Below are 27150 nucleotides of genomic sequence, written 5' to 3'. Positions count from 1 at the left end.
GTAGGCACCTGTTTATCTACTTGCTTGCACGACTTGGGCACTATGATCTACTCCTGATGCGGGTGGCACAGTACCGTACAACACAGGATCCATTAATATACATTCATTCATGAATAAATACACATTTAATAACTGATATTATAATGATTTATTGAAGTATATGTATATGTATATGTACAACACAATCACAAATTACACATTTGAAACAATAATTAATACTTATTTTATTATTTACCATATTTTATTGTCAAAAACATGTCCAAAAAACTTTTGAGGTCAACTCTATTGTGAAATATACATTATTAATGTTTTTTTATTAGTCGTTTGTCGCCATATGCATCTTTAGAACCGTAGCTCGTAAAGTTCGTAAGTTATGGTATGTTTCTAAATGGATAGTTTTGCAGGGTGTTAACTTCACTTTTTATATCTAGCTTCTTTTATTTGCATCCGCTGGATATTTTATCCGTGAAATAAGCTAGAGCCATCTCAAACGAAAAATTCACTTATCGTTTTCTCATTGTATACAAAGTGGCGCCCCTAGCGGAAACTATCCTAAGCACAGCTCACGTAAGTTTCATTCTGAAGAAATCTATTTTAAACAAAGTTACAAAGGCGGTTAACCGATTTAAATTTCTCATTCATATCTTGTATTGACGCCTTCAATACCATCAGACCGTATCGAATGTTCTATAAAATGTTAAAGGACCAACTCATAAAATTAATCCATTGATTACGATACTTCGATATGGCACTTTTAAGATGTAGGCGACAACACAACACTTATCATTATCTAGTTCAAACCAGCCGTTTAGGCGTGCATTCCGAATACTTGATATAAATGCGTGCAATGTGCAACCCTCGTGCCTACTAGACAATATCGTCGCACTGGCGGTACACTTTGAAAGCTGGTACGTAAGGGGCAGAGAAACCTGACCCCCCTCAGAAGCATTGTTGCTATGAGAGGGGGTCAGGTTTCTCTGCACCTGACCGTACCCCACTTGGCTATTCGTATTTGCGTAACTGGCAAAACTTCCATGTGTGGTCAGTTTATTCACCAAATCTATTGCCGAATAGTCATCATATCGGCAAATATTGTCTATTAGGAATGAGATTTTACATTAAAATTTATAATCCTATACTTAATAAATATTTTTTTATTACACTGACTGAATATTGCAATTTTAACATGATTACACTTTTATATTCTTTATTACTTTATCATTATTATACCTACTCGTAGATAATTTAACTACAAACATACAGCAAATTCGAAGCATTATTGCTTCCAGTTACAGTAAAGTACAGTAAACAACAAAAGTTGATTTTGATTGCACAAGCTTCAAATCATTACCTTGGCATTTAAAAAAACCTAAGTTTGATTATCTACTTCTGCCGCTCACTGTACCCTTTAATTTGTCTTACCTACAATTTTGTAATCAGATCTATTCTTATAATACGGTGCGCTTACGTATTTAATGATTACAAGTATAAGGTGGTATTTTTAACAACATTAGAGACATAAGACTTGAATTATCATACATAACAGTTATTACCTCCTTGTTAGGTATAGTTTCAATGATAACCCCCTTATTCATAGAACTTACAAAGGGTTTGTAGAAGGGTTTTAAGTACGCGAATTCGGACTTTTTGACGGACACAAATATTAGGGGTTTTTTCGCCGGCAAAAAAAACTATCTACAAACTCTTTGTGAGTTTTGTATTAAGATTAAAAAACAATAAATTGGTTAAATCACTCGTTCAATCTGAGAGCTTCATTTTGACTCATTACCTACCTACGGAACAATATTGAACGTACTTAAACAACACACACTCTTCTATTACAAATACCTTCGTATTCAAATAGATTTACACTTCATTCATTTTACATAATGTAACTGTAAAAGACATTCCTGGGTAAATACTGGATTTAATATTGGGTAGGTAACATCCATGGAAGTAGAAAAAAGGCGGAAGGAATCTCGCTTACTAAAAAACTGAAGCACCACAATGGCGGCGACATGAGAGTATGTGCGTGCGTAGGTGCCACGTGATTGGCGCGCAGCGGCAAACTGACTTACTTTGATTGTGAATGTGTGTGTGGCGGGCTCGTCGTAACAATGGCTATGAAACTGACTTACTTTGGGTGCTTCACTTTTTAGTTAGCGAGATTCCTTCCGTCTTTTTTTCTACTTCCATGGTAACATCTATAAATAAACCACGTGACATGACTATACATGCCTAAAATTAAAAGCACCAACGAAAAACCTTATGTTTAAGCTAGCCTCCACTTAAAACAACGTTGTACTAAATAAATTATTCACTATACGATTAAATTACTAATGTTAACGATACATTACAACATACTCAACAAGAATATCAACAATGGACTCATTATTATAGGAATATAATAATTATTTTATTTTTCTCTGACACAAGATGTTTAGGAAAACGATCGTAGGCCCACATTTTGACATACACATCTAGGGGCCACTTGCACAAACATTTAAATCTAGATTTAGTGTCAAATCTCGATTTAAGAAACGTCAATCAATATAAAATTTAACTAAATCGAGATTTAACACTAAATCTAGATTTAATATGTTGGTGCAAGTGGCCCTAGATTGCATAATCATGCAAAGATGCATGCTTTGATCCCGAATAAGTATGACACTTTCCGACACAACATTTGATAGGTTGTTTTGTATGAGATCTTGATAAGCGCCCCTGTCGGAAAAGTTTGAAACTAATGAACGTAACGCATGATATTTATTCGGTATCACAGGGCAGTAGACACTCAAATCTCTCTCTGTTCCTGCAGCTATGAAATGGCTGATATAAAAATAACTATGAATGTATTTGATGCGGGCCTGCTAAAAGTGGATTCTTACCAATACATTTTGTCGTGTTGAACAGCTTTTAAGCGCTCAAGCATTTCAAATGCATACGCTTAATGTAGGTTCGTTCCTTGAGATGTCGTTCAGCACATATCCAGCGCTAAGTCGCTATTTCTTTACTAGCGCTCAGTGTTTAGCACGACAAATAACAGGCGGAATTTAGTTGAACACCATGGATGCCGACCTTGATCCCACTGTGAAGTCTTTATACTGCGAAAACACGCATAGCTGAAAAACAAAGACAATTTATTTTATTTTATTTCAATAAGACGCTTATATGTATTTTAGCCGTGTAGCCTCTCATCTAAGGACTGGTGGATAATTTGTGTTACAATCACGCTGGTAAACTCGAGCCGATATTTTTTTACCGACTTCGAAAAAAACTTCTACTCGATTGACATTGATGATTTTTTTAAATGATTGTTGACTTGAATACTTTTTATTCGTATTTATTAACAACATAAAGGTTGGTACTGACCAACGTTACGAGATGTAATGTAGCATGTTACACAGCGAGCATTCGTGCAGTACGTAGTGTTACGGGGAAACCAGCGAACAACGAGCCGATTTTAGAGCATAGTGTTGCGTAACATGCTCGCTGGGAATGTAACGTTACAGTCCGTAACGTTGGTCAGTACCCACCTTAAGGATATTAAACTAGTACCTACCTAATACTTCTTATTACTTTTATTATTCTGTGCTATGTACCGTCATTCATTGCATAGGTACTTTTGTTTGTTGTATCCCATAAATCAGATAAACATCAATGATAACAACTTCGGAATAACATTCAATAGCAATCATACGAGTATACGCACGAGTAAGTTACATATCTTTCGTAGAAATCAGTAAGTAATTTATTTTATCATAACATTGAATTCCATTTCCAATAACAAATAATCCCATATGGACAACAAACAAATTCATCACATCAGCATCACTAGAGAGTAGAGAATGAAACATACAAAATCGTTTAGAAAGGGTGAAAATTAAATGACTTTCTATACAGTATATAAAAATTGGGTGGTTATAAAATTCGGCAATCTTTCTGTGAAGTATCCGAAGGCGGTATCTTATCATTAGAACATATGTCACGTCTAGATAACAATATGTTAGATGTGATTGAACTTGACGATAAGTAAGGCCAAGTACACAAGGGCATGTAAACACAGGCTTATGGCATTGGGAGATATTTTTATTTTGTCTCTCAAGTTGTTTACTGCACACAGAAATACATGATGGGCGAGCTGTACCAAAAAAAAACTGAACGGACTCTAGTCTTCTACTACTCGTGCGACTTAACTGTGCACCTGACTGACATAACCAGAGGTCATATTAACTATCTTTGGCGTAACCGGCGTGACCCCTGGTTCTTACTGGCCAGGTGCACAGCTAATTCGCACGAGTAGTAGGGCTGTATTATGATCCTTGCTACTCATAGTTATGTAAAAGCCGCCATTTTTATATTGTTTCTTTAAGGACGGGTGTTATAAACTAAACTGTAAATGAAGAGATTAAAATACAGCAGAACAACCCAACACGTAAGTAAAACAATATCTTTAACCTGCATACCTTATCTTTCAACTGCTGACACATGTGCAGGGATGCTGTGAGCATGTACAAGACGTCACTGAGCCACGGCACAGCGCAGTCCGCCTGGCACGAGTCTATGCGCATTGTCCCGTGCACTGAGCTCAGTTGGTACGCAACGAAGATTAACTTATGTGACTGTATGTAGAATGATATTGCTAGGTCTTCGGGTAGGTTTGGTGAGAGGGCTTTCTGAAAAACAAATACAATATTGTTGTTAAAATGTTTTCAAACAACATAAAAAGTTAAATAGGAAATGTGATTAAAACTGCTACAATTCATATTTTTTATAAATTTTACAGAAAACCAACCAATATTAGCAATTACAAATCACAAATAGATAGCACCTAGCTAGAACTTTTGCTGTAACATTTATCATGGTTACAGTCCCCATGTAACCATGATAAATGTAATTTGAATGCAAGTTATATTCTATTCTATAACTTACCATATTTCTACTCTTCATAAGTTCATCAATGGCTTTTTTCTTAGGCAGTACTAGGGCGGTTCTGGCACGTTGCAGTGATCCAAGTAGGCACTGTATAATGTGCAGGACCTCATCAGATGATCTGAAATTGTAAACTAACATCAACACACATTTCATGCTTGTGACTTCTTGTCAAGCATTCTACTTTGTAACTGTGACAAATGAAAAGCTACTTACTTATTTTATTATACTTATCTCAATTAATGGAACTGTGCATTTAATTTAAGTGCTGTGTTTTATTGATTAGGTTCATCTAAATGGGTTAAGTGTCCCTCAAGTAGTTTACTATAAGAGAACATAAATACACAGACACTTACAACTGTTTTTTACATAAGTTACCTATTATTTTACCTATAACAGTGCTAAGTTATTGTAAGTTTTAGCACAAAGGTGTTACACATTACCATTACAATACAGTTGACTGTGAGAATAGCATGAGCATGAGCATGAGAGAGGCATGAGATGAATTATTTATGACATATTGTTTTGTAGAACAGTCATATGATTTTATAATGTTGACCTTCATATCCAGACATTTTTATTATGATATGAGTTAGTACCTAATAAATAGAAAGTAATATTTAAAATAAACTGTGTTAAGTTAGCAACTCCCAACTCATAGCAATGATAAAAAAGAGCTTGTAATTTTTTAACTACTGGACAAATTTTTATGCACACTCTTTACCTAGGAAACATAATCATCATATTGTTATCTTTCAAACAGTCTTACCTGAACACATAGTGTTTATCCACATTGTCGATGTACCCGATGGCCTGCTGGAGATGGTTGGCAGCGTCTTGGATCTGCTGCAGCTTCCACGGACCGTCCTGGTTGATGGATGTGCGGCAGATAGTGTGCATTTGACGGAGAACTTTGAAACTTATGTCCTGTTGGTAAGAGATTCATTTTGTAATTTATTAAATGTATTCATTCAATGATTAACAGGAATGTTTCATATAGCAAAGAGTTTAAAAATAGTATTATTGTGTGTGATACTCACCGCATGTGTAATGCTGTCGCCGGTGAGGGTAACAATACACTTTAGCTGTTCCGGTTGTGATGTTAAAATGAATTTATCCTGCTTCTGGCCTTCATTGCCATACAATGGAACAGGGAACCTGTGAGCGCATTCCTGAAAGCATAGGTACAGTTAATTCACGATATTTCTACAATATATTAACTTGCACTTATAAATGATACAAATAAGTAGAGTACTTACAACTAAAACTGTATGCAATTGATGAAGAATTGAGTGAACCTCCTCCCGCAGCACCCATTCAAACTCTTCTTTCTGCAGATTAGAATATTTACGTCAATATCAAATCACATATCAATATTCTAAGATAAAACATTATAATATGTAAAGGTGAAGATTCTTACCAGATTAGCAGCTTCCTCTTTTTCGTTGTCACACATTGTAGCGAATATAAGGTAAAATATGCAACTAAGAATATGCTTTCAAAGTTCTTTTAACTCGAGTGTTAGGAACAGCGAATGATAATGATCTGCACAAAAACTAAATTATTTCACGGCCTTCTACCTGCCAACTACCGTAAAATGTTACTAATATGTGTTAAATTTTAAACAGTTATAAACAGTTTAAATTTAGGATTCACAAATTCACTTAATTTCTAAAAGAAAAGAAAATTTCCTGAAACTGAAGCTGAAGTGAAGCTGACTGACTGACTTCCTGCCAAAGCAATGACACATGTCAGTTTGTCAATAAAAGTCAGTCTGTCATTGGTCTGTCAACTACATTGAAAAAGTACTCTGTGCTATTTTATATCTTAGAATAATAACGACATTAAGAAAATAGCAAAAAATAGAACTCATAGCATACAGGGCTACCTGTATAGTGCCACAAACTTATCTGTTCCGGTGAGAGCGAACTAAATTGGTCCATATAATCTATGTCAATATGAAATTCATTTAGTAAGTAATGAGGTATGGACCAATTTAGTTCGCTCTCACCGGAACAGATAAGTTTGTGGCACTATACCTGACTAGAAATGAAGGCTAAACAAAAAAACCTATAAAGCAAAAAAGTAATTTAGGAGTAGGTTCTCAAGATAATGATAAGATTTTATGTGTGCGATGCATTTTTCGAGGGCCTTATTTTTTCCTCAGTGACGTTGTCATTATTGCCACGAGAAATTACTCTAAGCACGAGATTTATAAAATCCATAAAAATACGAAATAGATAGGTGTATAATAATTATTGTTTAATTACCTACGTAATTATCGAGGTACTTACATACTTTCAGAATGGTAACTCCAAGATTTCTGACTAAAATTTATAACAAAGCTGAAGACTGGTTTCGAGAAAAAAGTATTATAGCTGGGTAAATAAAATTAATCACAACTTTATTAAAATTTATCGTTAATACCGTAACCTGTTAGGTTCTTTTAATGAGAACTCCCCTCTTTAGATGGTAGGTACCTATAAAACTAATAATATAATATACCTACTTAGTTACGATATATATGGTTATTTATATTTTCAGAAAATCGGGAAGACACATGAAATTCCCTTACACATTTTCCGCTAAAGTGGCTCAATTTCCACTATTCTTCTACATGAAGAACAATAATATATGGATGTATTGGCCTGTTGGGTGGGTTATAACATTCTTAGTGTTTGTTAAAATACACCGCCTCGCAAATTCTTCGGAAAATAAAAGTAGCTGGGCGGAAACTCAACGCAAAAATGCAGCCCATGATAAAGAACATTAGCGTAATGTTATAATAAATTAATAATTATATATCCTGGTCTTATCTACCTGAATAAATATTCATAATGTGATCATTTATTTATTAACCTAAGATACAAAAGACACATTTTCCCAAGGAATGTGACAGCTACAACAGTCTATCCGCAACTTCCTCATCTCATCATGGAAATTACTACCAACCTTAGCTTAGCTCGTTGATCTTCTCATTAGAGAAGTAGTTATGTTCCTGCCTACTATCTCCCGTTCAGAAACCTGTATCCTGTATTTAACTCATTGATGGACACTGATTGCATTTGACGTCCTCAACACTTCATGAAAAAATCACAACGTCAAATGGAGTCCCCATCCCTCTTGGCCTAATTATTTAAACATGTCATGTTTTACCTAGAGTTCGTATGAAGACCATCTTGTTGTGCTTTATTGGGCAAGATTACAAAGTTATAATAATATGCACCCAGAGTATCTTTTTTCACACAGCAACAAGTTTTCATACAGTATAACAAAAAGTATGCACTCACACAACGGTCACCGTTTATTATACTGCGCCTAGGCAGTGTGCCCGCATGTGCGCCAGGAACGTCACTCAACGCCTTTTGATGAGTTTCACCTTGGTCTACAAATACATCCATCAAGGTGTTAACACTCACTTGCCTAACTTGTGCTTATTTTAAGGTTGTTGTTCATAGTCTGTGACTTCTATCAAAAATGTCAAACATGACACTGACACTTGTCAAAACATTTTTTTCGTGCTGCTGTTTGACTTTTTTCAGTGCGAAAAAGGAATTTTGTTGTTCTTGCGTTTACGTGTTGTGTATTTCTCGTGTTTCTCAATAACAAACCTCGTTTAGGAAATGTGTTTTGCTTCTGTGTAGTTCACGTCTTGCTAAGCCCGATTTCAAGTATGTGGGTCAAACCTCAAGAAGTGTTTATTAAAACAGCGTTCTGGTGTGTAATCTACCTCCTTCTTATCTTGTGGCGTAGGATCAAAGCTGATTCAATTGTTACAGCTTCTACAAGTACTTCTGTAATAAATAATTGCTTTTGTATTTTAGGGATACAGATGAAAACTCTTTATACTTTGTGCTACAAAGAAGAAAAGGTCATGGGAAATCAAAGGGATTGTCTTCCCTTCTAGTTGGCACTTTAGATAGTGTACTAGACTCGAAACCAGCACCCTTCAGGATACTCCATCAGACTCCAAATTCTGAGATTTATTATGGTAAGAAAGATGAAAAAAATACTATCTAAACCAAATTGGCAGGTACTGATCACATGAAAATAAAAATGTACGTATTATTTAATTATTATAAAACAATTTTTGATGTATTTCTTTGTTGGTGTGTGATGTTGGACTATGTATCTATGTTTCTGAAGTAGTATAAGAACAGTTTTCCAAGATTAAAACAATATAAACTATTGAATCATAAGTGATTTAAAATCAATGTAAAGATTAACACCTCTTTGCAGTAAGTTCTTAACTTCTAACAAATTTCAGGATTTACCATTTAGATACTTAATTCCAACTATTATAGTTCTTATCATAATAATAAGGTATTTTGCATCACCTCTTTTAACTTGTTTCAGTGATAGCAACAGCACTGACATCAGACGAGATAAAACGGGACTGGCAGTGGCTGGTGCACAATGTGTGTCCGACGCTACACTCCTTCGACACTGAGGAGGAAGTCACAGAGTTTGTCTGCTGCAAAATTAACTCTATTATTGCCACGGAACAAGAGAATTTCACCGAAGGTAAGTATTGTGAATCATGATTTAGTTGAATTATGACTGTTCATTGATTAGTTAGCAGACATAATTATTCACAAGGCTGTCCAGCTGTTACCTAAGTAACCCTGTGAATTTTACGTTATTCATCAAAAACAATATTTTTAAAATAATTATGTTGGAGTTTATTTATCTTTGCATTGCAATTAAGCTAATAGCGTATGTTAACCAAATATATGCCACGCTTAAGGAAAGTCACAGTAGAAGACCAAATGTAAGTAGTAGGAGACTGTATGGATGTATGTAGAGAAGAGAATGCAAAACAATAAGTATTCCATGATCATGGCAGTTGAAGGCCTCACCAAACCCATCTTTGAGTCAGAAATATTATTAAGTTTATCAATAAAGTAAAAAAGTATATTACAACAGCTTTACATTGTTATTTTAATACAGATGAAGATACTGTCACATACAAAAATGTTGACTATGAGTTCCACCAACGATTCAGTATGCCGAAAGATGAAAAACTTGTGTGCTACTATTCATGCAGGTATGTCATGAATTTTTGTATATTTATAATTACATAACTGTACTTAAAATTTGATAACTTAATATATTAACAATGTGATTTGGAAAAAACAAAGGTAATTTTCATTCACTGAATATTTACGATTTTTTTCCTATACCTACTTACTCACACATTATTTTACTCGTTGATACATTTTCAGTTACTGGAAAGGGAAGATGCCTCGCCAAGGCTGGATGTACCTGTCGGTTCACTACATGTGTTTCTATTCATATATTTTTGGCCGAAAAACCACAATAAAAATTCGCTGGGCCGATGTAACAGAGCTGGCCAAAACCAACAGTTTACTATTCCCGGATTCCATAAAAATTGTCACAAGAGACGGAGAGTTCTACTTTACTATGTTCTTGAAGAAAAGTGAGACATATGCGTTGATGCAGCAGCTTGCTAATATTGCAATGAAACAGTGAGTATACTTATTACTTACTAAATTAAATTAATTTGTTTTAGTTTTATCATTGCTAGCCTTAATAAATACATACTCAAAATAATTATGTGAATGAAACAAGGCATTTGTAAGCTTGAATATGCCAGCAGGTGTATTATTGTGACTGGTTTGTAACATTTTGCAAACCACATACATAATGGTCACTTATCTAAATTATCATAATGAGGTTGACCCAAGGCCATATTATTATGAGTACGTTATTATTTTAAACTATACAATTTTAGCACCGATTTACATAAAACTCTTTTACAGAATGATTGACGACAAATCCGGTAGCTTCAACATTGACAAGGAATTGTTGACAAAACTGAGCAAAAATGTACCGAAAAAGCCATCCTTCCTGAAACGTGACCTCGATGCGAGAAAGCAATCTAATCTTTACACGTTAAAGTTCAGATTGCCACAGACGGAGAAGTTGGATGGTTCTGAGGAATGCACTTTATGGACCCCCTACAATAAGAGACACAACTGGGGTCGCTTGTATTTGTCACAAAACTTTATTTGTTTTGATAGTCGGGTGAGTGACCTAGCGATTGCATTCTTATTTTTTTTTATCTATGCTCATCGATTATTAATCTCGTAATCTCTATACAATTTTTGAGTCATAAATATTATGTACATGTTATCCGTATATAATATCCTAACTTAATATTATAAATGCGAAAGTAACTGTGTCTGTCTGTCTGTCTGTCTGTCTGTCTGTCTGTCTGTTACTCTTTCACGCCAAAACTACTGAACGGATTTGAATGAATTTTGGTATACATATGGTCTAGACTCTGAGAAAGAACATAGGCTACTTTTTATCCCGGAATTCCCACGGGAAAACATTTTAAGGCGAAGCGAAGCTCGCGGGAACAGCTAGTAGGTAATAAAGAATATGTTATGTTATGTAATACATGTATAGTATAATAAATACATAAGTACACGCTTTTTACCTAGGTACTCTTTTGAACCCTATATCTGCGTAGCCTAGACGGGAATCAAACCTGCACCCATGTGGATTTTTTCCGAACTGTCTATGAGCTTGTATTTCTGTATTATTTTTGCAATACATTGTTTTCATAATGTTATCTAATGCGAATTTGTAATGTTACATTACATTGTAATAAATCTGAATCATAAAGTGGAGACAAAGATGCATTTCACAATAATAGTAGAAGCCATTACAAGATGGCAGGAAGTAAGCATATGCATTTATTATCTTGACTTAATAGCCTTGGCCTATCTTCAATATCGTTGTATTGAATACTCACATTGTAATAGCTTATGTATGTGAACTGTAACAATAGTAACTAAATAAGGAGGCCTATACCCAACAGTGGGCGATAGAAGGCTGATGATGATGATGATGATGATGATGAGTAATATGTAGTCACAGTTGAGTCAATAATTACACTATCTATGTACCTAAGAAATCATAACAATTAATATAAAAAAAGCGATCTTATAAACAAACGATCTCTCCCAACAGCCATTCTTTCACATACTTTGAAATTTAAGTCGTACAGGGTACTTATATGTATTAAAAAAAATCTATGTACGTACATACTTAAGTACTCCCGCTTCACTTCCTAACACCATCAAGATAAAACAAAACATTTATAATTAAAACATTGACATTACCATAACCCTCTAAGCCCTGTTCTCTCCTTAACCGTACCATCAAGATAAACATAAAATTAACATTTATTAATAACCTATTGACATTATCACAAACCGTCTATCAGTCTACCTATTGAATTATTCGACCCGTCTTTCGTCTATGAAATGATCGGCTCTCTGAGTCCATAATTCTAAATCGTATTTTCATGCCTTATGTCTGTATGTTACCAAAATAAAAATAAATAAATAAACCAGGTCCGCAACCTAGTCCGCCTGACCATCCCGCTGCGCAATGTGCACCAAGTGGAGCGAGCCGTCTCGGGCGGCGCCGGGTCGTCCGGCGACACGGGCAGCGTCCTCATCACCACGGCCCACCACACGAGTTTCTTGTTCGGGAATATATCGGACCGGGAGTTCTTGGTGCACAAGATCTCGGAACTGCTGGCTAAGTTGCCCAAGTGAGTTAGTGTAGTTATCATCATCATAATTCTATTTGTTCCTCACCTTTTCCATAGTCACGCCATTTGACCCTATCCTCATTCACTCAAAACTCTCTCATATTTTTTCATTATAATTATCAGCCCATTATTATTCCATGGAGCTCCCCAACTCTCTGATTTCGGCTCTCCTCATTCAGTCTTCGATATGAGCCATCTACTGATCACCTTGGTGCACATAGGTAAGGATCCTACTGAGTGGCTTATCAACTCTGTAAATATAATTCCGCAACTTGGCCATTCAGCGACTGACGCTAATCTAACAACAGAGACTCTACCCTCTAGCGTAGCTCCAATGTATATAACTGTGCTTGGCCAGTTAGATTTGTCTTTATGTCCGCCGAAGAAGAGAAACTCCAATCTCAGCCCATGCTTTGTCTGTATATCCGACTGGCTTAGATCTAGTGTTTGTCACCAATACTTTACCAAGATCATCTGAAATAGAAACCCAATACACAGACCATGGTATACCTCTAGTGTCTCTCCTCTAAAAGTGACGTGTAACAGTGATGTTTTCAGGGAGAACGCGACGCGTGCCATAGACCGCTCTGAGTCAGACGGCGGGTGGTCTCCGCAGCCGCCGCTCATGACGCTGTTTAAGACGCACCAGACCTCGCCCATCAAGCAGATACAGCAGAAGAAGGTTGGTGGATTGACTTAAGGTCATCGCACAAGTTACGGTTATGTGTGCGGTGATCATTAGTCATTAGGATTTAGTTGAGCTATGCAACTAGGTTTTAATAATTTTGGGAGAATCAAAGGAGCCCTTAACTCAGACCTCGGCCCTCAATCTAACTCTAGGTGTGTAGAGCCATCGGTGTAGCGGGCCGTAGAATCTGTAGGGTTGACAACGACGGACTCATATATAGAATCAGTAGGGTTGCCAACTCAAAAACAAAAGTTCCATTTCTAATTACGTTACTAACTAAACAGGCTGTAACAAGATCCCCCCTTAACATTATTCCCCTCCGACTCCCCAGGAGAAGCAATGGGAGGAGCACATGGCGGAAGTAGGCCGGGGGGTCAGCATGTACCAGACGGTGGCCGGCAGCGAGCTGGTCATCGGCGGCGTCCCCGAGTCTTTGCGAGGCGAGCTTTGGAGCGTGTTCTCAGGTGTGTAGCCGTCTCGCTTGCACTTACAGGTGTTTTATGGAGAGAGAGAGAGAGAGAGAGAGAGAGAAGGCGACGCGGGGTCAGCATGTACCAGACAGTGGCCGGCAGCGAGCTGGTCATCGTCGTTGCGCGGGGAGCTGTGGAGCGTGTTCTCAGGTGTGTAGCCGTCTCGCTTGCACTCGTAGGTGTTGTAGAGAGAGAGAGAGAGAGAGCTGGTCATCGGCGGCGTGCCCGAGTCGTTGCGAGGGGAGCTGTGGAGCGTGTTCTCAGGTGTGTAGCCGTCTCGCTTGAACTTGCAGGTGTTCTATAGAGAGAGAGAGAGAGAGTGATATCGCGCGTGTTCTGATCGCGTGTCTGGTCAAGTATGTCCAGACAGTGCATTATAAAATTAAAATATTTGCGCTGGGGTGGCCAATGAAGTTGTTTGCTGACTACTTTCCACTGACTGTCCTCTGAAAAAACACAGGAGCGGCGGGCTCTATCTTACTTTGTGGTATTTTTGCTTTATCCAAAAGGCAATCTTAGGTAGATACAATAATTAAGGTCCTTTATTTTTAATCTACCTTAAACTGACTGGGTAATTCTGTCACGACGATTGTGGAATAATACCTTTCCTCGATGGCCTAATATACTCGTACCATTGTAAAATGACACTCCATTTCAGGATCAAATCTCCAAAAGGCTCAGAACAAGGGACTTTACGAGAAGCTAGTAAACGAAGCATTATCATCAAAGAACCAAGCCAACGATGAAATTGAGAGGGATCTTCACAGATCGTTGCCAGAACATCCAGCCTTCCAGAATGATCTTGGTAAGTATCTATCTCTTTCTATTCTATTTTGTGTTTCACTTAACACGTTTTTTTACCTTACAGCAGGCTAGAGTAGATACTAATACATAGTAACTGATTTGATAAAAACTGCTAAGCATTATATTTTCTTTCTAATAAAATCATTATAGTTTCCGCTAGGGGAGCCACTTTTTTTTAGGAGCACAAAATAATCATTTTGTATGCCTAATCTATCACTTACATCAGATAAACCTAATAAAATAACATCTATTTACAGGCATATCAGCCCTTCGCCGAGTTTTATGCGCCTACGCGTTAAAAAACCCCACAATCGGGTACTGTCAAGCGATGAACATTGTGGCGTCAGTGCTACTGATATACTGTCCCGAAGAGCAAGCCTTCTGGCTGCTAGCTACTATATGCGAGACGCTGCTACCTGATTATTATAATACTAGGGTCGTTGGGGCTTTGGTAAGTCTTCTTTATTTTTTTTAATTACTTGTGAATGACCTTCTATACCATTCCTATACCAGACAATTGTTATTTATTCTCTCCATGGTTGGAGGGCTATGATATAATCTTCACACTGAGGAGATTGTTTGGGTATATTTCTGGCCTACGCAGGTCCTAGACCATCTACCTATTGTAAATAAAATAAAACCTTGTGGCCTTTATGAATTCAAAAAGGAAATTCTTGATTTAACCCAGTCTTGCTTGCCTAATCAGATTTTGATCCGTTTGTCAAAATAGGCTCTGTTACAAACCAAATAACTGACAGTTTTAATACTCAAAAATCTTACTCTTTCGACAGGTAGACCAAGGCGTCCTAGAAGAGCTAACAGAAGTCCACCTCCCCGAGCTCCACGCTAAACTGGACGAGTTGGGGCTGATGAAGATGATCTCCCTCTCCTGGTTCCTGACTCTGTTCATCAGCGTGATGCCCTACGAGTGTGCCGTTAATGTCATGGACTGCTTCTTCTATGACGGCGCCAAGGTCATCTTTCAGGTAAATTTTGACTATTTTATTATAGACACACGCCTTGTACAGTCGCAAAATCAAATATCGAAACGAGCCGTTGACGATTGGTGGTCAAAATGGAGACTCATGAACGAATGCAATAATACTAGTGACATGTCCAGCATGGCCTTCAATCTTGCACTGTGGCAATTCAGCCAATGACAGCTGTATTCCTCATTTTAAGCTATGCTTAATTTGACATTCTCAAGTTAGAAACTGGATATTAGGGACCTCGCGGAAAACAAAGCCGCACGCTAAGCTAGACGAGCTGGGCCTACGAACGAGTCTCGATCTAAAATATCTAAGTGGCCTTGTCGATGATTGTACCCTGGTTTCATCATCTGTAGGCCTGTTACGGGTTTGATTGTTTGCAGAAAACAATGAAAGTTTCCGTTTTCTCGCATACATTGTGGCGCCTCTAGCGGAAATGATCATGTACTTTTGACAGATAATATATTATGCAGATGAGAGAACAACGTTGGCGACCGAATGGCGTAGTGGTTAGTGACCTGACTACTGAGCCGATGGTCCCGGGTTCGATTCCCGGCTGGGGCAGATATTTGTTTAAACACAGATATTTGTTCTCGGGTCTTGGATGTGCCCGTAAAATGGCAATAGGCCCGCCCCCTATTACATTGGGACTAACATAACACTCTGGCGAAAAGTGGGTGCAGCAATGCACCTCTGCCTACCCCGCAAGGGAGTACATTAGTACAAGGCGTGAGTGCGTGTGTGTGTGTGTATGAGAGAACAAAACTTAAACTTTCTTCATTAACGTACGAGCTTCAATGGAACAATGGCAATGGCGTGATGACAATGAAGGCTAAAACAGCGACTTTACTTAACTATTTTCTTTCCATCTCCTTTATATTGTTGTTTTTTTTCCAGGTGACACTAACAATCCTGGACATAAACCGGGAGAAGCTTCTGAAGTGCGCGGAAGACGGACAAGCGATGCAGATACTGAGCCAGTACCTCGAGGGCATCTATAACGACGAGGCCGTGGCTCTGTCTACCGAACCGAGGACTGTTCCTAAGGTTAGTATTTCCCCAATAAAGGTAGAAAGCATAGAATAACGAGTACTAGTACTACTGTACTTGTTATTCTATGGTAGAAAGTGTGTTTTAAATTTCTACTACGCTCACGAGCAATGCAAAATTTCCACCTGCCATTGACGTTCCATATGTCACAGGAACTTTTTCATTGCTCGTGAGTGTGATTGTGTATCCGTATGACTGTGTCTATTTAGGATAGATATCTCGGCTCGAAATTTCCATACTTATCTCAAAAAGAACTCTTACATGATAAGTTTTTTACCGTCTGTTTTTCAACACCCTTCGTCTAGAGAAAACGTGTGGAGTCTATGTTGATTATAATTTTAGGCGTCATACAACCCTCTAATCCACCAACAACCTTCCAGACAATAAAGATCCAGGACCTAATCTACAAGTCCTACACGAGCTACGCAAGCGGAGTCAGCAGTGAATGCATAGAGCACCTGCGTCTGAAACACCGTCTCAAAGTCGTGAGGCAACTAGAAGACAGCCTTGAAAGGAATACTCTGAAGGCTCTGCAGCAGGACAAGATGCTGGAACCTAATGAGCTGCAGGTGAGCTGGTGTTCACCCATCCAAAGGGTGGCTGTGGGGACGGTTGCTTAACTTTTTTTTTGAGTTAGATTTTTTTGACTGCAAATGTTGTGCAGAATATTTTGCGAACAACTAATATTATAATGTAAGATTCATAAAATAATTTACAGGATGTTAAAAAAAGAAAGGCCATTATTTTAGGCTTACTGTACAAGTCTACAAGTTTTCTAACACTTCGTATATCAGCCTAGCCCACATGAAGTCACGTAGATAAAACAAAACAACATGGCCGGACTCATGCTTTCTTGCCCTATTCGTGTTGTCGATAATAATACTTACCATGCGTCGCTGGTTCATATCCGGCTCGAAGGATCATTTTTAGTGTCCTAGTCAATGAGTAAACAAAACGCTGATAAAATAATATATTTTTTCCCTATGCACATTACAGGAACTCCTTCTAGCAATAAGAGAAGAGCTGCTATGGGCGAAGCGCGTGCCGTGCGAGAGGATAGAAGCGCCGTATGAAAGCTATCGACTGGACTACACGCAGTTTAAGAGTTTATTCTCCGTACTATCACCGTGGGCTGAAGGCGACTACGGTGATGCTATCACTACTCGGATGTTTAAGGTAAATTAGAGATTGTACCAACATAAGACCCGTAAAGTGAAATTACAGAGAACCTCTGTTATTTGACGATTTTTGACGCGCCAGTTGTGGAAAAAAAGAACGGTTAGGCGCAATAGAACTTTAGGCGGCGTTCACGACGCCAGCGGTCAGACCGGGGGCACGCACTAGTATTTACTCTATGGCGGATAATTACGTTCAAATCTCCGCCATAGAGTACCTACTAGTTGGTCTTGCCGCTTCGGCCGCTGCCTGGCGACGTGGACGCGGCCTTAACCACTTGTACTTTTCCCTTCCAGCTGCTAGACTTGGACGACTCTGGTTATATAAACGCGCGGTCGCTGGCGCAGGCGCTGGGGCTGAGCGCGCGCGCGGAGGCGCCGCGGCGGCTGGCGGCTCTGTACTGCATGCACGCGCCGCCGCTGCTGCCCGCGCGCGACCTCGACCCCCCGCGCTACACCGCCGCCGGGGACGAGCTGGCTACTGACGCTATTAGCTTCTTCGACAGGTCAGCACTCAAACATACTAGATACGAGACGCTTAGACGATAAGGGAGAGGATTCCCACGCTTATGCTCCACATATTTGTATATAGAGCGGGTCGGGTGGTGGCGATCCTATTGGGCGGCCGTAGTGCTTACAAGTTTTACCAAAATAAAACAAGAGAGCCGAGCACAGCGAGGTATTACAACCTACAAGTAACGTTACCATAAAAAAGGAAGCCGAGCGAAGCGAGGCAAAATTACCCAAATCACCACCCGAAAACCCGAAGAGCCGAGCGTAGCGAGGCTAAAGTGCTACAAACACCTACATACTGCCTGTTTAACTGGAAAGCCGAGCGAAGCGAGGCTAAACTACTTTAACCACCAACTGCCAATTTAACTGGAGAGGCGAGCGAAGCGAGGCAAAACAATTAAAACCATAATACCACAAACCCTAGAGATCCGAGCGCAGCGAGGCTATATAACCTTAATTAATAGAAGAGCCGAGCGAAGCGAGGCAAAACAATTCAAATCATCATAAATATAAAACCTTGAAGGGCCGAGCGAAGCGAGGCAACACTACTATCGTTAGCAAAACTAACCCGAGATTACGGAGAATACCTAAATTAAAAAGGAAGACGTTACGTTATGCCTATATTCATACCGAAATTAGTTTTTAAGGCAAAACAAAACCCTACCAAATATTCGATGCGTTATGGCAAGTCCATACCCATATCTCACCGAAAGTCATACTGAAACCCGTATGCCACCTAAAACAAAATCATCAAATCCCGCTGCTTACAGCCCGCGCCCCCACCCGACCTCTAGTCCCGACCCTGAGCACTGCCAAGGAGCACGACGTAAAAACATAAAAAGAAGAATATTACCATTATGTTCTAACCATTTAAAACGTTCCATTACAGTACGGAGAACCCCTCGACGCCGGACTCAGTGGCGCCCTCGCTGCAGCAGTCGCTCAGCGAGAGCGCAGACGGCACCCACATGGACAAGTCTACTGATAGTGCTAGCAGCCAGTCAGGTAATATAATTACTGTTAAGCATAACATAGTGCCTACAATGGACCAGAGAATCCTGTTCCCTCTAAGAACGAAAATGATAGCTTGCTTTTCCCCAAATTGTACATCTGTGGCCACTGTAAATGCATATTTTTTTTCACACTCCTCTTTTAAGGCCGCAATCCAGAGCACAGGTTATTTGTGAAACATAAAAATCATAGAGAAGATATTGATATAACTAACTACTGACCGTCAATCTGACCCTATAACAACTTTATAACCCCGTAGCTCATTCAGTATTTTTTTTACTTACTATCGGCGCCCTCTAACCACCCATTACTCCCTACAGTGACAGCGGCCTCTGCGGTGCGCTCGCTGGCGCTATCCCCGGGCTACAGCGGGCCCGCGCCGGCGCTGCCCCGGGCACACTTCCTGCAGCTACTGGCCGCCATGCACCGCCTCGCGCAGCGCTCCCCGCCGCTCTATGACGCTGTGGCCCACGCCGGTATGTCTGTCTGTCACTCCCTACAGTGGCGCTATCCCCGGGCTACAGCGGGCCCGCGCCGGCGCTGCCCCGGGCACACTTCCTGCAGCTACTGGCCGCCATGCACCGCCTCGCGCAGCGCTCCCCGCCGCTCTATGACGCTGTGGCCCACGCCGGTATGTCTGTCTGTCACTCCCTACAGTGGCGCTATCCCCGGGCTACAGCGGGCCCGCGCCGGCGCTGCCCCGGGCACACTTCCTGCAGCTACTGGCCGCCATGCACCGCCTCGCGCAGCGCTCCCCGCCGCTCTATGACGCTGTGGCCCACGCCGGTATGTCTGTCTGTCTGTCTGTCACTTCCTGAAGGCCTAGCACGGGGCGCAAGACATAAGTTTTCCGTAGCACTCGCTCTTGAGGTCGCGCGATGTTGTGAGCGCGACGCAAATCTTTTGTCACGTCTTGGCGCCGCTCTATGACGCTGTGTCTCATGCTGATAGGTTGTTGATTAGACCATACGTTTGCTGGGATGTGGGCCGCGTAGCACAGCACAGAACAGATTGCCTGTCAGCTCTCACATACGATCACGGAGTATGTCTGTCTTGCCTGCTTTACACCACACACTGGAAAATGTGGCGTGATACACTAGTTAGGGTTAGATAGCCGGTAGTTGTCGGACGAAGAAAGGTGTTTTTATTTGAGGTAATATTTGCGTGATTCCTTACTTCTTTTTTGTTTATCCGTGTAACATTGTAACTCACTTTTATAATGCAGGTACGATGTTGCTTCAACTGGGTGAGCTGAACGGGCGGCCGGAACTGGACCGGGAGATATCTCAGGACAGCCTCTACCTGGCCGCGCAGACCGCCAAGATGGCCGTTGAAGATGTGAGTTTGTATTATTTATCATTGTTTCGTACACGTACGTGGTCTATCATCAGCCTATAGCAGTCCACTGCTGTACGTTGTTCTCTCCAAAAGCACGCCAATGGATGCGATCTATAGCTTTCAGCATCCAATCATTACCAGCCTCCTTACCAAGTCATAGCCGAAGGGCTACCTCCAATACGTTTGCCTAGTCGTTGCGCTTTTTATGTATAGGGTGGTGGCCTTTTTAATCTTTACTGAGACAATTTTCAAACAATAATACCACCCATTGCAACATACCTTCATAAAAATAGTCTTTCTATTTTCTCCACAGATGGATTTAGAAGCGCAAGAAGACCCGAACGGAAATCCAACGGTGTCACCGCGGTCGCCCGTCACGCCCGAGCCTCTATCTCCAGAACCAGCTGAGTCTAGCTGGTCCATCACACTGGAACAATTCTTGGCAACCATGCTAGCCCAGCCGCTTCTAGAAGAATTCTTCAACGAGAAAGTTCCATTGCTACCAAGATTAGAGGAACTCAGGCATCGGGATAGATTGCATTCGGTTTCGTAGCTGATAGAGTGCGCTGAATGTGTGGACTGGGTTACGTAGTGGCAAAGTGTGGTGGAGTGCATTGGAATAAGGTCGTATTTGGCGAAGCTGCAGGCTGTAAGTATAGGTTTTGAATACTCAAGTTCGCGCTGAAGTTGCGGGTAGCTCGTTTTTTGAAGATATGGTGGTATTTTTTACTGATCGGTTAATTTGCTTTCAAGCCAATATGTTGTCACGTCATATTTTGATACAAACCGGTCGTAAAGAAAAGAGACTTTGCTTCGAAATCGCTCTAGGAAAGAAGATAATGTTACCGATGGACAGTGTACAGTTGGCACAAGCGAAACGATACAAGCCGTCATTTACTTTTGTATTTGGCCAAGAAATGTCGCTTGCAGTATTAATCCTGGGGATTCCTTAGTAGAGGTGAAATACGGATTTTATTTACCGAGTGGCTTGCTTGGTTCGAAATTGCTTCCCTGCTGGCATGGGCCTTGAGCGTATAATGGACTAGATTATGATACTGTATAAAGAAATCCTACCTATCTTTATACCGTTTTTAAAAGTAATATCTACTAGGTACTCAGTAATACTTACTGATAATATGTTTAGAATTCATACAATCGTAACTCACCGTAGCTTTTTACGATAGTTTCATAACATAAAACCACATTTGCAAAGTTTGTGATTTATTTATCATTGTCAACTATGCATTCCAAATTTTTACGTATTTTTTTTATGATTCTTCAAGTCGGCCATAAATGACAATGGGCAGATTGGGACCACCCTCCAATAGCATTAAGACTAACATCGTTGGATAGGTCTTGTCAATAGGAATAACTTTTGCTATGACAGCTTTGTTGTCACAGTTGTCCGTTCAGAGATATTTGACTTATAAGTTCCGATACTCGTCAGTTCATCTTACTGCTATTGGAGGATGGACCACCCTCCAATAGCAGTAAGACTAACGTCGTTGGATAGGTCTTGTCAATAGGAATAACTTTTGCTTTGACAGCTTTGTTGTCACAGTTGTCTGTTCAGAGATATTTGACTTATAAGTTCCGATACTCGTCAGTTCATCTTACTGCTATTGGAGGATGGACCACCCTCCAATAGCAGTAAGACTAACGTCGTTGGATAGGTCTTGTCAATAGGAATAACTTTTGCTTTGACAGCTTTGTTGTCACAGTTGTCTGTTCAGAGATATTTGACTTATATGTTCCGATACTCGTCAGTTCATCTTACTGCTATTGGAGGATGGACCACCCTCCAATAACAGTAAGACTAACATCGTTGGATAGATCTTGTCAACAGGAATAACTTTTGCTTTGACAGCTTTCTTGTCACAGTTGTCCGTTCAGAGATATTTGACTTATAAGTTCCGATACTCGTCAGTTCATCTTACTGCTATTGGAGCATGGACCACCCTCCAATAGCAGTAAGACTAACATCGTTGGATAGGTCTTGTCAATAGGAATAACCTTTGCTTTGGCAGCTTTGTTGTCTTAATGCTATTGGAGGGTGGTCCAGCCTCCAATAGCAGTAAGATGAACCGACGAGTATCGGAACTTATAAGTCAAATATCTCAGAACGGACAACTGTGACAACAAAGCTGTCAAAGCAAAAGTTATTCCTATTGACAAGACCTATCCAACGATGTTAGTCTTACTGCTATTGGAGGGTGGTCCCAGCTCCCATATATTTTTGCCCATCCTCTTTTAGAAGATAAGGTACCAAATTTATTATGTTTAAGTATAGCCATACTAGTTATAGGGATAGATAACAGTTTTGCTTATATTTGGGAATACATAATATTATATGAAATGAATTTACAGGTTTGAGATGTATTCGAATATTATTCTATGATGTATGAACAGCGGTTCACACCTACCTTACATTATTTATATTAATAATCATAATCATGGTGCTTTGCATATAATGCCCTTATTTTTTACGTAATCTTTAGGCATTTATTTAGCGTTCTCAGCTCGCATGAGTCGAACAGTATGTATGTAGAGGTATGTACATGCCTATATTTATTTTTATATTTGCGTACATTTGTACCTACCTATACAACCCTATGTAATCTCAGATTGTACCTTCTAATCCGCAAAGACAGTTTGTGGTTTTAACCTTTATAAATCTAAGTTCAGAGAGAAACAGAAGTTAAACGATGTACCGTATGTACCTCGGCACTAAATACAATTATTTCTTTAAAACCGGTCGGACCTGGATAGTTTAAATTGTGACCTTATTTTATAGTCGGTTATAGAGTATATTCTAGGGAGAGAGGAGTGTATAAAGCCAAAATTGAAGCGTATGAATTTTAGATATTTTTGCTTGAAGTACTAACTTAGTACTTAAAAACTTTTATTTTAGCTATTGAACCTACTATCCATGATATGTCGTCTCCTTTATATTATGTTGTAAACTAACAGCTGTACCGATTAAAAAGGTCAACAAACAGCGGGTTCTAGGCATCTATTAACAATCACCTAAGTGCTTATAATTGTAATCTATAAATAGCTTAGCAATGATAAGTTAGCATACATTTCAGTAAATATAATGGTTATGTCTGTTCATTTAAGTAAATAAAATATGTAGTTATGTATATTGTAAAAATCAAGGATGATCGTAGGTACGAAATCAAAACACAATGTATTTGAAGAACATGACTTTTGGGCGAAGTCATCTTTTATTTGGTCTTTGTATATAGGGCAGTTAATTTGAAGCAGTCATAATTGTAAACAAACTATAAATAAAATTGTTTAAATGTTAATTTGTCTTTAATTATAATGTCATAAACCGAATATTGTGTAAAAGCTAGTAGTAGTAAATAGTTTAATAATGATTTCCAGTTATTTTTATGTTTTTTTCACAACTCTGAATGCCCAAGCATATTCTGATCGAACTCTAGCCTTGTCTGGTAACAGTATTGCTGCCATTCCATTTGAAATTTTCCACTGAAACAAAGTAATCATATGTATATTATACGTAAAACTTGTTTGATTACTGTATTTGGACCTAAAATTAATGGGAAAATAATTGACATTGCCATTACTTTGATACGGAAATCATACTCACATTTAACGCTAAATCTTCATTCCCCAACATTTTTATATCATAATTATCGCGTACGTACGGCGTTAACGCATTCAAATACAAAATGTTGTGTACCGGCCATTGCAATACTATAGCATAGATATCAGTTACTACATCGGTCTCCAAAGGTTTAGATGTTGGCTTCAACCCATTATATTTGGTCTTTTTGCAAGTGTACCAGGTGTTATTGTTGTTTGAGTCAAATTGATGTTCCCAGGGTGAGGTTTCGTATACTGCTTGACCATTTATATCTAGCCATTTCCCGAGAGAAAGTAGCCGCTCTTGGAATATTGGGGCTATTGTTCCTTCCTTTGTGGGCCCAACGTTAATGAGTGCATTTCCTGGAATAAATAAAGTAACAATTTAGTAAAGAGAAACTTAAAATGTAAATACCAAGTCACCATTCACTCTGAAATTGCTCCAGACTTTAATACAGTTTAGACATACAAAAGTTATAAAAAGTACATTCATTACATTTTATTTGAAATGATAGGGTGACATAATAATATGGTACTTATAAAATATGGAAGGACCTCAAATATATTATGTCCACTGTCTTCAACTTATCAATCTGATCAAATACCCACTAACCTCCACAGGAGACAGTAGTAATGATTTCCCGGAGCACATGCTCCATGGTCATCACCTCTTGCAAGTCCACATTCCGTCTGTACCCCCATGACAGTCTATCTAATGTAAAGGCATTCTCCCACTTGTGGTCTTGTAGTTTACCTGTAATTTATAATATTTATGGTACAGTGTTATACAACAACTACTTATGTTTAGAGAACAATCTCAAAAGTTTCTAAAGGTTATGATGTTGGTTGGGAAAAAAATGCCGCATTCGCCTATGGTGAGGTATTGATAATAACATGACGATTTTATGTACCAACAGAAAGTTTCAATAAATTTTCTTACCAGGATTAAATCTGTCCTGACAGTTGTAGAAGTCACCATGATGACAATAGGTCCCGATCCCCCACCGGTCATTCACTACCACATGGTCTTTTACAGGACTCTCATTGTACAACCAAGCAATAAAATCAGTACTCTTCCAGTATGTATCATACGCTTCCCAATCTCCATCTGACCATATAACTGAAGGCTCATAGTCGTTCACCAGCTGTTTTAAATCTGGCCACAATTTTGTTTCTGCATAGTCACGGGTTGTAAAGTTTTTGCATTTGTCATTTAAATAGATAGGATTGTACCATTCATATAGAGAGTGGTATACACCAAAAACCAAGCCTTTTTCTTTAACTGCAGTACTTAGTTCACCGACTATGTCTCGGTGCGGTCCTACCTCCATCGAGTTCCAGCTGTATGATTTTTTTGAAGGGAACATAGTGAATCCTTCATGGTGCTTGCTTGTGAGCACTACATATCTGTAAGAAAATAATTTAAAATTAATTATTGTTCGGTAGACACAAAAACTATTAGCATTTTTGATCATCTAGCTCTTTACTGTTGATGCAATTTAAATTAGATATTATGTTAAGCTTAAAAGTAGTCAGTTAACTGACAAAAGTAATTAATAAGCAGAACTAAAGATGCTTACTTGGCCCCCGACTTTTGGAATAGCTCAGCCCATTTATTGGGGTCAAAGAACTCTGCTGTAAACATTGGAGCAAATTCTTGATAAGTGAATCCAGGTTTGTAATTTCTGTTGATGAAAGCGGCTTCCTTGCCTGTACTGTTATCTACAAATAAACATATTTATAAGCTAGAGAACAAAATTATTAGGTTCATTTGTACAACTTATTTTTAAGAGGCATAATTGTGTAAAATACCTTTCCAATGATTCCAAAACCATTCAGATCCATAGCTTGGAACAGAAAACACTCCCCAATGTAGAAAAATGCCTATTTTAAACTTATCGTACCATTCCGGTAAAGGTCTGCTATCCAGACTTTCCCAAGTAGGCTCATAATCACCAATAACGGGAGAAGCTAATGAAAACAGCAATGACACGACCCAGAGTTCCATTTTGAATAAGCTAGGTCCTCGGACCCAATTTCTTGGTGATATTTTAGTAAAAGTTATCGAACTTATCGATTCAAATCAGTCAACAACACAACCGAAACGAAATCCGCGCTCTTCCATTTATTTGTTTTTGTTTAGTTGATTGTCAACTTGACAGTAACAGACTGATTAATGTCAACATTGACAGTTGAATAAAGAGTTGCCTGACCGAAAAATCTTGTTAAAAAACATTGAGGTACTAGGAATAATGATGGCCGTTATTATCAACATGGTAAAGAAAAAATAAAAATACAGAACTTCAACTACAACCTGAATCTGTATCTACCTTCCCATTAGAGAAGTACCTAGAATGTATGTATGTGGGACCAGGCGGTGGAAATGAGAACCAAAAGTCTTTAAACACTGAATCACATTTATTTCAGTTAATACATCTTTTAATACAATTTATATTGTTTGAGCACAACTACATTTTGCTAATGCTCCATTCATCCCGTCAAACTTCCTTTCATAGACAATCGATGCTTTCTTCCTTTCTTCACACACTCAGTTCATGCAAATAATAATAAATGATAATGCTCCATTCCTACAACTCGGCCATCCTGCTTACATGCTGCCCTCAGCATGTGCATTTAAAACAACTTAAATGATTAACCCCTTAACTAATAAACATAAACAAATACGGCATTACACCTTAACTAATAATAATAAACAAATACGGCATTACAACTTAAAACACACACATTCGTCATCATTCGTTCATCACTTTTATCTTTCTTTCTCCGAATATCACTTCCTTTCTTTTCTTCTTTCTTGTCTTATTTCTTTTCATCTTCTTTTCCTTCTTTCCTTTCATCTTTTTAATCTCGTGTATCGATTCTCTTCTTATTTTTCTTCTCTCGTTTGTCACTCGCCTTCTTATCCTTCTTCGCCTCGGTACTACTTGATTTCTAAACTTTTTCACCTTCCTTGTCT

General features: G+C 38.9%; 3 protein-coding genes and 1 long non-coding RNA gene across 4 annotated transcripts; 1 reads left to right on the top strand and 3 right to left on the bottom strand.

The window, feature by feature from the left end:
- Nucleotides 1–129: 129 nt before the first annotated feature.
- LOC125489060 lies at nt 130–1346 on the bottom strand. The gene is made up of 2 exons (XR_007266708.1): nt 984–1346; nt 130–929 (listed from the first exon to the last, which is right to left on the bottom strand). It is a non-coding gene; the product is annotated as an uncharacterized LOC125489060 (long non-coding RNA).
- A 1276-nt stretch (nt 1347–2622) lies between these two features.
- LOC105386512 (protein rogdi) lies at nt 2623–6678 on the bottom strand. The gene is made up of 7 exons (XM_011557101.3): nt 6353–6678; nt 6192–6263; nt 5973–6104; nt 5702–5859; nt 4933–5053; nt 4467–4676; nt 2623–3122 (listed from the first exon to the last, which is right to left on the bottom strand). Exons 1-7 carry the CDS (start codon nt 6386–6388, stop codon nt 3054–3056), a joined length of 798 nt encoding a protein of 265 aa, XP_011555403.1. The 5' UTR covers nt 6389–6678; the 3' UTR covers nt 2623–3053.
- Nucleotides 6679–8435: 1757 nt separating this feature from the next.
- LOC105387021 (TBC1 domain family member 9) lies at nt 8436–21850 on the top strand. The gene is made up of 20 exons (XM_048623508.1): nt 8436–8649; nt 8757–8923; nt 9289–9456; nt 9883–9979; nt 10158–10421; nt 10716–10980; nt 12321–12523; nt 13070–13205; nt 13543–13675; nt 14340–14486; nt 14743–14936; nt 15277–15471; nt 16372–16521; nt 16905–17093; nt 17521–17700; nt 17997–18205; nt 19102–19217; nt 19544–19699; nt 20449–20565; nt 20897–21850. Exons 1-20 carry the CDS (start codon nt 8606–8608, stop codon nt 21112–21114), a joined length of 3348 nt encoding a protein of 1115 aa, XP_048479465.1. The 5' UTR covers nt 8436–8605; the 3' UTR covers nt 21115–21850.
- A 1902-nt stretch (nt 21851–23752) lies between these two features.
- On the bottom strand, nt 23753–26317 carry LOC105386534 (putative alpha-L-fucosidase). Its single transcript, XM_011557122.3, has 6 exons — nt 25986–26317; nt 25754–25895; nt 25114–25580; nt 24787–24927; nt 24178–24536; nt 23753–24056 (listed from the first exon to the last, which is right to left on the bottom strand). The coding sequence occupies exons 1-6, from the start codon at nt 26179–26181 to the stop codon at nt 23958–23960; spliced, it is 1404 nt and encodes a 467-aa protein (XP_011555424.3). The 5' UTR covers nt 26182–26317; the 3' UTR covers nt 23753–23957.
- Between the last annotated feature and the right edge of the window lie 833 nt (nt 26318–27150).

Source organism: Plutella xylostella, chromosome 10, assembly GCF_932276165.1.
Source record: "Plutella xylostella chromosome 10, ilPluXylo3.1, whole genome shotgun sequence".
NCBI lineage: Eukaryota > Metazoa > Arthropoda > Insecta > Lepidoptera > Plutellidae > Plutella > Plutella xylostella.
This window is presented reverse-complemented; position numbering and strand designations above follow the sequence as displayed.

Excerpts from the sequence above, each read along its gene's own strand:
- LOC105386512 (XM_011557101.3), bottom strand. The coding sequence starts at position 6,388 with ATGTGTGACAACGAAAAAGAGGAAGCTGCTAATCTG. Across the intron at positions 6,264-6,352 it reads AAGAGGAAGCTGCTAATCTG|AAAGAAGAGTTTGAATGGGT; the intron begins GTAAGAATCTTC and ends TCTAATCTGCAG. Across the intron at positions 5,860-5,972 it reads GCGACAGCATTACACATGCG|GACATAAGTTTCAAAGTTCT; the intron begins GTGAGTATCACA and ends TCTTACCAACAG.
- LOC105387021 (XM_048623508.1), top strand. The coding sequence starts at position 8,606 with ATGTGGGTCAAACCTCAAGAAGTGTTTATTAAAACAGCGTTCTG. Across the intron at positions 10,422-10,715 it reads GCTAATATTGCAATGAAACA|AATGATTGACGACAAATCCG; the intron begins GTGAGTATACTT and ends ACTCTTTTACAG. Across the intron at positions 19,218-19,543 it reads TAGTGCTAGCAGCCAGTCAG|TGACAGCGGCCTCTGCGGTG; the intron begins GTAATATAATTA and ends TACTCCCTACAG.
- LOC105386534 (XM_011557122.3), bottom strand. The coding sequence starts at position 26,181 with ATGGAACTCTGGGTCGTGTCATTGCTGTTTTCATTAGCTTCTCCCGTT. Across the intron at positions 24,537-24,786 it reads TACTACTGTCTCCTGTGGAG|GAAATGCACTCATTAACGTT; the intron begins GTTAGTGGGTAT and ends TATTTATTCCAG. Across the intron at positions 24,057-24,177 it reads ATGAAGATTTAGCGTTAAAT|TGGAAAATTTCAAATGGAAT; the intron begins GTGAGTATGATT and ends ACTTTGTTTCAG.